Source organism: Nothoprocta perdicaria, unplaced genomic scaffold (genome assembly GCF_003342845.1).
Source record: "Nothoprocta perdicaria isolate Ctin4 unplaced genomic scaffold, notPer1 scaffold_382, whole genome shotgun sequence".
NCBI lineage: Eukaryota > Metazoa > Chordata > Aves > Tinamiformes > Tinamidae > Nothoprocta > Nothoprocta perdicaria.
In genome coordinates this window covers 138,979-152,501 of record NW_020455624.1, presented here as the reverse complement: position 1 = coordinate 152,501, position 13,523 = coordinate 138,979, and the positions used below count along the sequence as shown (strand labels likewise).

Below are 13,523 nucleotides of genomic sequence, written 5' to 3'. Positions count from 1 at the left end.
GAAAACAACAGTCTCCCTGTTGCAGGGACACCTTGCAAGCTATGTCCTCACGCCACCCAAAGCAAACTGGTGACAGGGACTGCTCTGCAGCTCAGATTCAGTTTAAATTGCTCAGCCAACATCTTTTACCTCTCCAATTTTYCCTTTTCAGTAGATGCACAAGAATCGTTGTTCATAAAGCCTCAATTCCCCAAAACAGAAGTGATCCCTTATGAGGCTGTATGCAGTTCCTAGAAGTTTGTTACAAATATCCCTGACTTTTATTCTTTATGCCAGGAGTTGAGATTTCATAACGAACAGTAGAAAAGAACTRTAACTGACTTAAAGAGGTGCAATATAGAGTGTAGTCTTGCTCTTTCTTATTTTCTCTCCCGAAACAGGATGAGAATCTGTTAATTTATTATAGTGTGGGCAGAAAAAGGTGTGAACTTGAAATTAGTACAGCATTCAATTTAGTTCTTCCTTTATAGCGAAGAATGAAAAATTAACCCAAACCTAAAATAACCTCCCCATGCTTCCTTTCTGTTTATACCAGGCTTGAGCTTAGTTACCATGGCACAGTACTAAAGATTCCACATAGAGTTTCATGCCTCACATAAGCCCCCCCTTTAGTGATCTAACATTAGGAAACACCTCATAGGGCCAACTATGTAATGTTCAGGATAATACTTCTTGTATCCTCCTTCTTTGATCTGTCAAATAAAAGCTACCGCAAGAAAAAGAAAAAAAAAAAGGATAAACACTACATTATTTCATTTTCCTTCTACAATTCTAATCTTATTTCCTCTCATTTTTATGGATTTTTGTATTATTACTGAGTAGACAAACAGGTCACAGAATCAGTCAAACAAACSATGTACGGTACAATGAAATATTGAACACACAGGTACCTCTTCAAGATAAGAATAACAGAAAATCTGAAACCAAATTCTTTTCCAAGCTATGCCAGGTAACTCCTCTCCATTGAAGCTAAATGAGTTTTATCAGGTTTGCCCTATGGTAATTTGCCCACTCGACACACAAAGGCCAAGACATTACTCCATCACTGAAAATCTGACCACCACCACAATACCACAGGAACAGCTGAACACCAGCAAACGGTGAAGAACACTATCTGGGCACCAAAGGGAGGACGGACCACAAGAAGGGAAGAAAGGACCATTCCTCCACAGGAAGAGGCCATTTCCCAAGAAAAATCCCCAGAGGCTACAACCTCCTTTTTTTACCTGTGTGAGTGAGCATGTGCCTCTGCAGGGAACTTGCCCACGGAAAGACTTGAGGACAGTGAGGACAGGGGAGTTTCTGCAGGCAGTCTGAGTAAGTGTTCTTCCCTCTCAGCAGCTTATCTTCAGCAGTTTCCTTCTCATCCTCACTTGTTCCATTTCTGCCGCTTTCTTCTTTGAAATTGTCAGTGGACTGCAGAAACGGGCTAAATTTATTAGTGTCTGTGGTAGCCAGCATCTTCTCTATGCTGGCAAACTCCCCACTTGACTCCAGATCCACACCACTGCTAAGCTTAGGCTTATTTTTTGTTCCTTTCTTCCTACCTCTCTTCTTAGTCAGCCCAGCATCAGCAACGGGAGCCTTTTCTGCATCACACGCCTGAGTCAGGTCGTTAGGAAGGCTGGGGTCTTTCTGAACGGCGGTCACGATTGTCACTTTTGCTTTGGCGTTCCCTGATTTATCACACCCAGTGGAGCTGCTTGCTGCCGTGGGGCTGGCGTCTGGGGCCTCTGTTTTCAGCAGAGCGGGAGCAGAAGACACAGACGAAATGATCTGTGCAATGGAAGCCAGCGGTGGCAGCTCTTTAGTTACTGGAGGCTTTGGCAAGAGAGGTGGCGGTGGCTTAGGCCTCAAGGGTCTCAGCAAGGCAGAATTGCCAAGGAGAGCTGGGGAAATGATCGGGACAGTCAAATGCAATGAACCTTTCAGTGGCTGGGAATGTCTGACAGCCCTGTTTTTCTCTGGGTTCCCATTGGCACCGAAGGCCAGCGGGCATGGCTGACAGTTAAAGGCTATATCACCATTCCCAGCAGCAGCCAGCTCTTGCTTCCCAGCTTCACTTGGGACATCATCTTTATCCTTCTTCAGGACTTTGGGGATGGACAAGTCAATGGGCTCCATGGAACAGTCGTAGAGGGACAGGGGAGAAGAGCCAAACAGGTTCTCCTGCTTCACTTGCACAGCACTCAGGCTTTTGTTCTTCTGAGAGAAATCCAAAGGCTCATCAAAATCCATTGGGAAGTTGCCTGCAGGTTCAAGTTTGATGGGAACGTGAGATGGTGTCCCAAGCAAGAAGCCRTTTTGTGGCTCCAGGAAAGATGTGATGGGTTTGCGGTCCAGGTAAGTGCTGTCATCCAACAAAGGGGGATCTGTCTGGCTCTCCTGAGCACTGCAGTCCACTGCCAAGATGTAATTTTCAATCTCCCTTTCTTGCACATGCAAGTGCTGCTTGAGGATATGGTGGATGCAATTCCTCTTGGCTGAAAAGGCAGTGCCACACTCCTTGCACTCAAATGGCTTCTTCTTCTGGCAGCCACTGTGTGTCCTCATGTGGATGCGGAGTGCCCGGTAATGCTTCAAGTCCTCACCACACAGCTTGCACACGGTGTCCGGGGAACAGAAGGCATCCACCATCTCTGCAGCATTGCTGGTGACGTACTCAATGTTCTTCTCTATATCCTTCCTGGTCACCTTGAGATGCTTCTTTCGCAGATGCCTCTCGCAGTTGGCTTTCACTGTAAATGGGTAGTGGCAGATCTTACATATGTAAGGCCTCTCCCCACTGTGCGTCCGCAGGTGCCGGATCAGCGCTGCCTTGTCAGCTGCAATGTAGTCACAGATGTTGCACTGGTATGGGGAAATACCTAAGTGAGAGCGGATGTGAGCCCTCAGGACACCAGAGAAGGCAAATACCTGGTCACAGAATCGGCATGGGTACAAGACTTTCCTCATGGTTGGGGCTTTCTTGCTYGCTGCCCCTGCAATGATGGCTTTGAGGTCCCCTTCTGTCACCTCCTGCTTGATCTTGGCTTCCATACTCAGAGGCAGGAGAGCTTCAATGATGCTGTCCTGTTCCAGTTGTGTCTTCATCTCATGCTGAGTTAAGGGCTCTACTTTGGGTTGGAGGAGCAACTGTGAGGAAGAACTCGATTTGGCTCCCGGCTGGGAGAGGAGAGAGTTGGAGGAGGACTCCACCGAGTTCTTGATCAGCCTCAGAGGGGGTGGCGGGAGGCTTGGGCTGATGCAGCCAGGGGAGGCTTGCTGAGCACTGATAAGGGGAGGAGGTGTAGAAGTCGCGACGACCGTTCGGGGTGTTACTAAAGGCTTTGGCTTCAGTGGTGGCATGTGCTTGAAAATGGACTGCACAGGGACAGAAGGTGCCTTAGAAAGTGGAGGAAGACTGATCTGAGGAGGAGCGGAAGAAGCCATCTTCAAGATCTGCTGAATGTCAGCCAGCTCAATAGCAGACTCATTGGAGATGGGTTTTACCACAATACTGCTGTCAGGCTGGATGATAAAACCCTTCTGGAACGGCTGCAGGGAGAGGAGCTTTATGTTCTCCTTCGTAGGGGGAAGGACTGAAAATGACCCTCCCATAGAGGCAGCTTCCAGAGGAGAGAGGCTGAGCAGGCCGGCGCTGCCGGGTTCCTGAGGTAGGTTACTCTTCAGTGCTCTGAGCCGCATTTCTTGGACCTCGTCTTGCATATCGTCCTCCTGCTTGACAGGCTTGATGTCTTTGGTGTACTGTAGGCCCAAGGATGCCATGAAGGCTTTCTGGTCTGGGTTCTCACCGGATGGGGCTGCAGACTGTGGCTTGTGCTTGTCTTTTCCCTGATCCACCACGTGGGTTTCCGTGTGCAGTTTGAGCGCCGACAGCATGGGGAATGCCTTGTTACATGTCTCACAAATAAAACGATGAAATTCGCTGATGCACCTTCGCAGATTTGTCTCACACCAGACCTACAAGGTATGGAAACAGAAGTAGCCAGCCTTAATATTTAGACATCTCCAATTAGCAAAGACATCACCCTGCTGAAAAAGAAAACAGTTTCACTGTCCTTTGTTGCCCAAGTTAAGGAGTTTAGAGGAATCACCATCCATCTAGTATGGAGGTGGACATTCTTGTTCCACAACTTTCATGCAGCTAAGTTGTGTATCCAAGCTAGGATCTGATTTTCCAAAAGCTTTCTTCTATAGGGGCAAACTCTTTTGGAGGGCTATCAAGAGCCCCATTAAAATACATTTCTGTCCTGAACTGCCCTTCCAGAAATCTCTTTGCCCTCTCTGACAGGACAAGAGCCTCTGCAGACTGGTCAGCTAGCTTCAGCAAGTTGGACAACATAACTGTCATCTTTAACTTTATTGCTACAAAGAAAACAGAAGGAAAGCAAACAGAAGCATCTGAGAAAGCAAAACAAACCAAAAATAACTCTTCCAAAGAAACAATAAACCAAAAGCAAAGCCAAAACCATACAGGCTTCTGGTTAGTGAAATCTAATTATACTTCTTCTCACAAGAAAAATACTGATCTTCACAAATGGGTTTTGTACCTGTTCCTGGAAATGATCATGAATCCAAATGCTGTATTTACATACCAGTCAGAAAACTCATATGCTGTAAAGGTTCTGCATCAAAGGGGAGCAAAAGTGATAATTTAACTTGAGGTTTGACAGGATCTCTATATACTCTATATTCTCAGCTTATTCAGATATTTTGTAGGTCCTTCCTCACTGTACAAGCAAAATTATATTGCAAACAAAAAGCAACATCATTTAATCTTTAATGGCTGCCATTAATTACAARTGAAACAAAACCAAGTTGCCAAAAATGTCTTTTCCTGAATACGCATTTTTTAATATCAAAATTCTACTGCAGTTACGAATGACTTATATGCTGTCCTGTAAAGCTTCAGGTATAGCATCTTGCAGTCAGAAGGGCTAGAAATCAATGCTGAAACTCACAGAAAATAAGGAAGGTGCAGATTCCAAAAAAGGATAGTCCTGCTGGACTGTGCTGTTGGTTTTCCTTTTAATTAATTAATTTATTCTTTAATCAGTAAGCCGTTTCCTCCAGACTTTCATCCAGACTACATCAGGCAAAGTTCTTCAAATGGACGGAGGAAAAATATCCTCCAGTCCAGAACTTTACAGTCTCTAAATATATTTATAGGCTGCCTCTGACCCTGTCTCGCCCAGCTGCTTCCCCACAAAGATGCAAAATCTTCAGACCTTGTGCAAGTGTTTGGAGCACAGACTGCTGAAGTGATCTGTCACTRAACAGGTCACCATTCAGTATGTAAGGTGACTTTCCAAAGTTTGATAATAAAATCTTCCACAGCCTAACTGCATCCTTGCTACAGTAAATTAAAATAAATAATGACTTTCTTATAGGAGAGTGTTCTTTATAGGTTTTAGATGTAGAATGCTTGGGGAAAGAAGGGAACTAAAGGGAAGGCTGGGAGGAGAARGCATCTAACAACATAAGGCATCTTCCTTTAAAATATTTTTATAAACCTTTACAACAATAGCTATCCACTAGGATATTCCAAAAAAAGAGAGAAGGGGAAAAAAAAAAAAGGAGGAGGGAAATACTTGAAGTTTAGGCAGACCCTGCCACAGTAGTAACACTATGTGCTTTCCACAGAATCTCCATACCCAGGTTCTCTCACTTAAGACAGATCTTCCGATGAATTCAAAAGATATGCATTTTATCATTAGGTATCTTAAAATTGTTAACAGAGTTAAAGAATACCTGAGAAATGCGCGGAAACTTCCTACAGGAGAAGTCTGTGAATCCCAAATCGTGGAAGCCGGCGGGGATGGAAGGGTTGTTCTGAATGAACGGCTTTCCCGTGGGGTCCCGGGGAAGCTGCTTGTGGATAACGGCGTTGTGGCGCAGCAGGCCCCGATGGGTACGAAAGGTGATGCAACAGATGTCACACCTGGAAAGAAACAGAATCAAACGACTTACGGACTGCTCTACMTGTAAGAACATTTTTCTCGCACTAGGCCAGCCTCCTTCCTCGCACCCCACGATACTAGGAAGCTGCTAAATGCAGAACAGAGCCGCAGTGTGTCAAAAGCCTGTCACCACTGAAAGACCATTTTAATCATAGCCACTTTTTAGCAATTCATAGCTATTAAGTCCACTGGAAGTACAAAGAACATAGCACAAGAGAACCAAATATCACATGGGGTCAGATGGTGAAATAAGAGCTGAGGCCACAGTGTTTTGACAATCTTCCCATTTTTTGACATAAAATACTTCACTGGCTTTTGCATCGTTTAATTCTCCTACAGTTTTACTACAAAAATATTATTAAAAGAGACTAAAAAATTCAGTGACAGAGAAAGGCTACATCAGACCTCAATAGCAAGCAGCTGCAAAAGTGTAAACATTCCCTTTCTAAATCACTGCTCGAAACACGCTACTGCACACAACTCAAATATCTGTGCATGCATTTGTTTCAGACCCTTACACTTCATTTCCCTTCCAAAAACTTTCACTGATCGTTATTAAAGTTGTTATGAATAGCGTACTTTCTTTAAAAGAAAAAAAAAAAAAGGCATCCTAATTCTCTTTTTTTTCGTCCCTTGAAGGGGAGGCAGGTCAGAGGAGGAACACCTGAAACAAGTCCAACATTTCTGACATCCCTTCATAGCCCAAAGATAAATGCAGGAGCAATGTCTTCTCATATCCACACCTTATGGCTATGATTTCTTGCATTTCTTCAGTTCTCGCTCCAAGTTCATCTAAGTGAGAGTTTGCTACATAAAGCAGACTTACATTAGAAAAAAGGAAAAAAAATAATCAAAGCTATGCTAGGGGCAATAAGGACTGCGCAGCAGCATTTGGCCAACGTGCCGGCAAGTGTTTCACCTTTTGAACATCTGGCCTTCCAGCCCTGCGCTGGGACAGAGCTCCCGACACCAACACTCAAGGGCCACATCCCAACTCGGCTTCCAGCAAGTGGCACACAAAACAAGTCATTCCGGCTTTGGCCCCAATTTTTTGCCAAAGCATGAATATATTCATATTTTTTGCTAAAGCAAGAAATACCAGGGAATACAGAGTAGTTTGATTTTACCAGTGAGTATTATTCACACTAGGAATTTTTCACACATCTCCGTTGCCTCCCGCCTTTCCCTCTCCCCATGCTACCTTTGCCCTCCACATCAAGGAAGAGGACATGTGTCTACTCATTAAAAAAACATCCTGCAATTAGAAACGTCTTCTGACAAAATCCTGCAGCCACCTCCTCCCTGTCCTGTGCCTAACAAACCCCCATTGTTGTTCTTTTTATCGCTACATAAACTTCCATGGACTTTTTTTGATTCTCTGAAAATGAAGAGATAACCGAGCCGCTCACAAAGCAATTGGACTCATAGTCACCGAGTGGTGAAAGAYACAAGTGTGAAGTACATGTAACACTGCCTTTGTTATCACGGTACACAGAAGGCTGGGGCATAAATATTATGCTCTGGAGCTTTAATCTGCTTTATCTCCCCTGTCAATTCGCTTGCATCCTACCTTTATAACTATTGCCAGYGTACTGCCTGCGTTCCATTAAACACAGAGCCGAAGCCACGTACACGGCCAATGTTTACTCAGAGAGACCTGCTCAGCGTGACAGCAGCCCGTGCTCGYGGTGGGGGAATGCCAGAAGGCAGCGCTCGCTCCGTGTCCGTCTGCGCTTGCGGCTCTGCCCCGGGCACCTCGGCAGCGCCCACCCCGCGAGGCAGCGCCTCCGTCGCCAGAGGAAACAACCCACACGGACACCGGAGCCTTGGGGAAGGAGGCCAGTGTGCAGCTACAGCAGTCACCTGGACAGCTCGCAGGCTACTCAAATATATATATATATATATATATATATATATATAGGTATATACACACATATATATATGTATTTAAAAAGCAATGGCAAAGCCTAATGTGAAAGCAAACGGTGCTTCTTGCAAGCCCTTGTGGGTACCATGGCACAGGAACATACTGATACCTGCAAGCGACGTGACAGCTCTGCAATGAAGCCCAACCTCGTCTTGCTGCTCATTACTTGTGCCGTGCTGGAGAAAGGAGGAATCTCAGCCATATATTGGCTTTTATGCATGAAGCTTGCACTTCAGAGGCAGCAAAGGCCTCTGATGTGTTTCACTGCAGATTGGTCAAGCACGGGCAAGAACCCTGTCTATAGCAAACAAGCCAGTTCACTATATATATAAGCAAAAAAGCCAGTGTAAATGCTGAGCACCACGGCTGGGCATTAAAGACAGTTTCTCAGAGAAATGTTGTGCAGGCTGAGGGCTCAGGCTATCTCTGCTCTTTCCAAGTTCTTTGACAACTAAAATTAACACACGGACTGTGCCGTGAAGGCACGCGGTCCCATCCGGGCAACAGTGGAAGTCCCCATGGGATTCAGGACATGTGGAAGTGGGGCTCCTCATGCTCGCTCAGCCCCTTGCCTGTGCTGGCCAGCACCTTTATGGAGAGGGATGAACCTGGAGCGCGCGCTTACTCATGGCTCCCATCAAAGGTGGCACTTGAAATTCATTCCTCTAGAGATCTGTAAAGTCCAGCTCAGTACACATGTGTCAAGGATTATGTGCCACAAGACAGACAAAATTTGCACTTTAAAAATGGTGTTTTCCATGCAAGGGGAACATTCCCCCCAAAATGTTATATTTCTTGAAAGAAAAAAGTAACTTCTTTTAGGGGGAATAGAATTAGACAACTATTGTTTTCTACTTCCTTTTTAGCCTTCCCTTCCTTTATTTTTCCCTTGTTGAAAGAGTGAATGAAAGAAGCAAGAATAGAAAAGAATCAGGGCAAGGATTAAACTTTTTTCCGTTTGGTTAAAAAATAAATAAATAAAATAAAATAAAAATAAAAAAGCTCCCCAATGCTCAATGAAGCACCCACAAACACATGCTGTTATTTCAAGATATACACATTTTGGGGAACCTAAATTCGCTGTGCTTGGACCCAGTATCCTCAGGCAGCGTTGCAGCGCAGGGGCTCAGCGGTGGGGCACTGAGCCGTGTCCCTGGGAAGCTCGTGCTCACTGCCCCACATTCCAGGCATCTCCAGTGTGGGAGCAGGGAGCACTCCCTTCCACCTCCCCTCCCACCAAGGAAGCCCAAGTTTCCTCCCGGTCGTGTTTAATCAGCTTCCACCGCAGAGGTGGACAGGTCCGTGAACTGATGCCAAGGAAAGCTTACAGGTAACTGAACGTCAAAACCTAACCGGTTCCTGCAGGCATCAGGTGACATTGACAAAAAGCTCATATTTGCTTAAAATTGAATGAATTGCCAAGCATAACAATTGGAAATGTAAAAAAAAAAAAAAAAAAAAAATTAAGGAAGCCTAACAATTTCTCATTTTTGTCATCAGTGCCGTCTTTCATCTTTAAATAGTAACAGTATCTACCTTTTTTCTTAAATCTAGAACACAGGCCAAGACTGCAAAAGAGAAGGGAATCCAAGGCGAAGTGGCCATGTTCTTCCTCTTGCTTAAGCTCCCTTTAAAAAACTGTAATATAGAATAAGGAAATTCTGCAAAGCCCAGTATATCAAATAAAGCAACTGAAACATATGGTAATACTTTGCTTGTGATGACCTTAAAAAAACAACAGCGAAAAAAAACATCTCCTTACAGTTTCACAAGTCTGCCTGTGCCCAGAGCCAAGTCAAACACGGATGGTCCCACTCCAGGAAGCTGAGACGGGAACAGGTTCTGAGCGGGCTGGCAGCATAGGCAGAGCAGTGGCTCCACCACCTGCGCTGAAATAAAAGCCCAGCACTTGCGAGGTAGCTTTCCAGGTGAACAAAAAAAAAAAAAAAAAAACCCATAGTGCTGCTGTATTCTGCTGTATTATCATGTGACGGCTAGCCCTGGCCAGAGTTTCCCATTTTTCAATAAATATGATTACAGAGCAGAGAGAAGAAAGCTGTACAGTTCCAAACATAGAGATTCAATTATAAGCAAAAAGGAAAAAAAAAAATCTGCAGTTAACAGCTCATGCTGCTTTAAAATGARCTGCACCCTCATATGGCTTTTACCTTGCACATGTAAACCTGTACAATGTGAATGTGGTAGCGGGATTCTGGCTCCCTAGCAGAGGGGTAAAAAACAAGTGCGTGAGAAAACAGAACTGATAAAACACAGAAGCAAATCTGTGATACAGCTGTGCAGTGACAGGGCAGTGACCAGGCTGACCTTGGTGCTCAGTCCACGTATCACACCAGCCAAGTCTGTTTAATTATTACTACAACATTGCACCTTAAAAAAAAAAGTAGACAAGGCACTTATGCAAAAACACACAATTAAAAAGTCTTCTACTTAGAGTAAACTAATATTCTTGAAATCTGAAATACTAATTAAGATAGAAGAGCATTTTAACATGCACTAAGAAATAGTCAGTCCTCTGTGCAGCTTGTTCAGAGGCAAGCCAGGATTTGCTACACTTACGACAAGCTGCACCTATGCAAGAAAAGTTTATGTAAGCAATGCCTGTTCCTTCACATCACACTCATCTCTGAGTCAATTCCAACTAGTCAACAATTTAAATTTTCTCATTTAAAAAAAGAAAAAGAAAAGACATTTTGAAGAGGAAATTCAGAGCCAAATTTTGAGCAAAATTCATCAGTCAGCAGTAAAACAGTAAAGGCTTACAATTTGATCCTTCTAAATATTACATTTCAGTAATCACAATTCYTCAGATATTTATTTCAAACATTCTGTTACCGAGCGACTAAACAAATGTTGTGCTCTGCTTCACCTGTGACTCAGGACGGTGAAGGGAATGTGATTATTTAACATTCAGGAGTTTATGCACTTGAACCCATGCTAGAGAAGTCCAAACCCTAAATTTCCAGAAAGCAGGATATTATTTTGTTCCTTTCCAGTCCCACTCTTGCCACAAACAGACCCAAGGGCAGCAAGGCAAGGACGAACCCCACAGTGATGCTGTTAAATCCTCAAACTCCTCCTCCTTCAGCGCCCATGAGGCACCACACATAAATCCCCACTGTCATGGATATTATCCTGCTTTCCCTCTCACAAAATTGTGCAGCTAGCACAGCTCTCCTTTGGGCCTCTGGAAATCTCACGCTGAACTAAAGAAGTGGATCAAAAACGAAAAGGGGGCAAGCTGCCTCCAGCTGAACTGGGGCTGCAGCCCAGCAAGGAGCAGACTCCGGGGCTCATCCCAGTGCCCAGCCCTGCCCAGGAGGCTCACGGGGAAGAGCAGATGCAGAACGGGAGGTTTTCACCTACCAGCTTTTATAATCTATGAACAAAAACTCCCCTTCAGGAGGGGGTTTCTTTACTCCTCTCTTGGGGGAAGGTGGAGGGAGGGCGGTGCGGGAGAGCAAACAGGTTTCTGCTCCTGTGCAGCCCCACCCAGCACCACAGACTCATCTCCTTTTGGACAAAAAAATCCCTCACAGCCCCCTCCTCCTTCCCGTCGGAGGCCGACACTCATCTCTCCCCCTGGCTGCCGAGCAAGCCTCGAGGAGGGCTGAGCGCGCCGGCATGGTGAGGGCGAGGGCCGGGCACCAGGCCTGTTCACAGCCAGGGCACGGCGCTCCGCGCGCTCCCGCAGCAGCACCAGCGTCCGGGCGGGAGAGGCGCCCACAGGGGCCCGCGTGGCGCCCACAGCAGCCGGGCGATGCCGCCCAGACCTGCGGGGCTGCCGCGAGCACGGCCACATCCCGACTCCGAACACGGCCATGTCCCGACTCCGAGCACGGCCACGTCCCGACTCCGGCGGCCAGCGCCGCTCCGGAAGCCACAAGTCAACCACTGCCTTCTTTGCAAGGGAGCAAAGAAAACCAGAAAATATCTGGCTTTCCCGCAATGATACGATGAACTGTGAGCACTGGTAACAACACGGCGCTGCCAGATTTTAATACTCCTGGCCCGCTGGAATAGCAGCTTGCTCTACCACTTACTTCAACAGAAAAAAACCCCAAACATAGCTAAGAACAAATAAAACRAAAAAACAGGGATGGCCCACAGGCTCTTGCACAAATGTAGTTCATTTTCCCATAATGACCCTTTGATTTAATAAAGGTCAAAGTTTAGAAAAACATTAGTGTCAAAAAACCTGTTGAACAGAATCACTGAGCAAGAGCTGAAGCTCAACATAAATAGCAATCAAATGTTTAGCAAATAGGGCAAGCAAACCTGAAAAGAAAAACCTGGCCAGTGCTGCCTTCTACCGCTACCAAACCTCCAACCTGCACAGCATCCAAAATTAAAGCAACTGTTTGCACATACAATTTCAAATGGACTTTCTGGTATTCTTTGGGGAATAAAAAAAAATAGATGTGTGTGTGTGTGTGTGTGTGTGTGTGTGTGTGTGTATGTGTGTATATATAAAGCTCTTCCTGCTTTCTACCATGTCTTTCTAATCTGGCAGCCAAGAGTTTTTGCAGTTTTTAAGGTACTGACAACAGTTAAAGAACGCATCTGTTTCTACCATATTAAAAAAAAAAAAATAGTACCCACTTTTCACCCAGTAGGTTGTTTATCCCACAACCATCTACTGATGACAACAGGGTTCACAAACAGGTGCAGCCCAATCTGGACTGAACACGCTGGCCCTTATCTCCACTCGCAGGGCAGCTATGCTCAGCACGCCGACGTGGCCGCCAACACAATGTGCAGCGGCCGCTGCTTCGTGCGAGCGCGCGTGTCCGCAGCGCCGGCCACCGGGATGGCACGGGCCTRCTAGCAACCCGCGTGGGATGCGCTCCCTTTCCTGCCTCTATTCCTTATTACCAGAAGCTCTCCTCCAGAGACAGCTTTGCATTTTACCCACTTTCTATTCTTGTAACCAAGCTCAGATATTCATGTGACACACCACACTGTTTCACATGAGCGTCACTCCCCAAGTTCATTCACTATCTGGTATTTTTACCCAGCTGCTCTGGATTCCCTGTCTTCCATCACAACAGGCTCCCTGATGTGCACTGACCACCTCTAGGTCAGACCTGGATTCAATCTGCTCTTCAAATGTTTCCTGTGACCCTTTCTTGAACAGAAACTCCATATTGCACTTAGACTGCAGTTCTCATCTGGTTTTGCAAGCCAGCATAAAGACAGATGCTCATCCCTCTAACCCTACTTCTCCTTTTTATCTGCTCAGTAAAAGGATGCATTCACCAGCTTAGTTGCAGACCCTCTCCCTTACCTTAGCACTATGAATTACTTTCTACCATGGCTTATTTTTCTCCTAGTGTTTCACTAGAACTGGTTTTCATTGCCAACAGCTGGCTCATTCAATTGCTCCTAAACTGAAAATGCTGCCAACAAGGATCAGGATTCAGTTCCTAGTTTTATCAGTTCCTTGTTTTTATCAGCAAGACACAGAGCACRCAGCTTTCAGAGCAGAACCCAAGAGGCAAGTCAGCCGAACGGGCAAAGCCACACAACTGACCCTCTCCCATCTCTGTGCACAGCTACACCAGCTCTTTAGCAGTTGCTGTGTTAGCACTTGATAACTTGGGCAGTTCTTTCAC

General features: G+C 45.5%; 1 protein-coding gene across 1 annotated transcript in view; it reads right to left on the bottom strand.

Annotated features, from left to right (window-relative positions):
* The window catches only part of RREB1 (ras responsive element binding protein 1), a 63,557-nt gene that overhangs the window by 17,536 nt on the left and 32,498 nt on the right, over positions 1-13,523 (bottom strand). Inside the window, exons 7-8 of the mRNA XM_026044789.1 lie at positions 5,755-5,944; positions 1,227-3,963 (exon numbers count right to left, since the gene is read on the bottom strand). Coding sequence (XP_025900574.1) covers positions 1,227-3,963; positions 5,755-5,944 — 2,927 coding nt within the window. The remainder of the gene's footprint in view (positions 1-1,226; positions 3,964-5,754; positions 5,945-13,523) is intronic.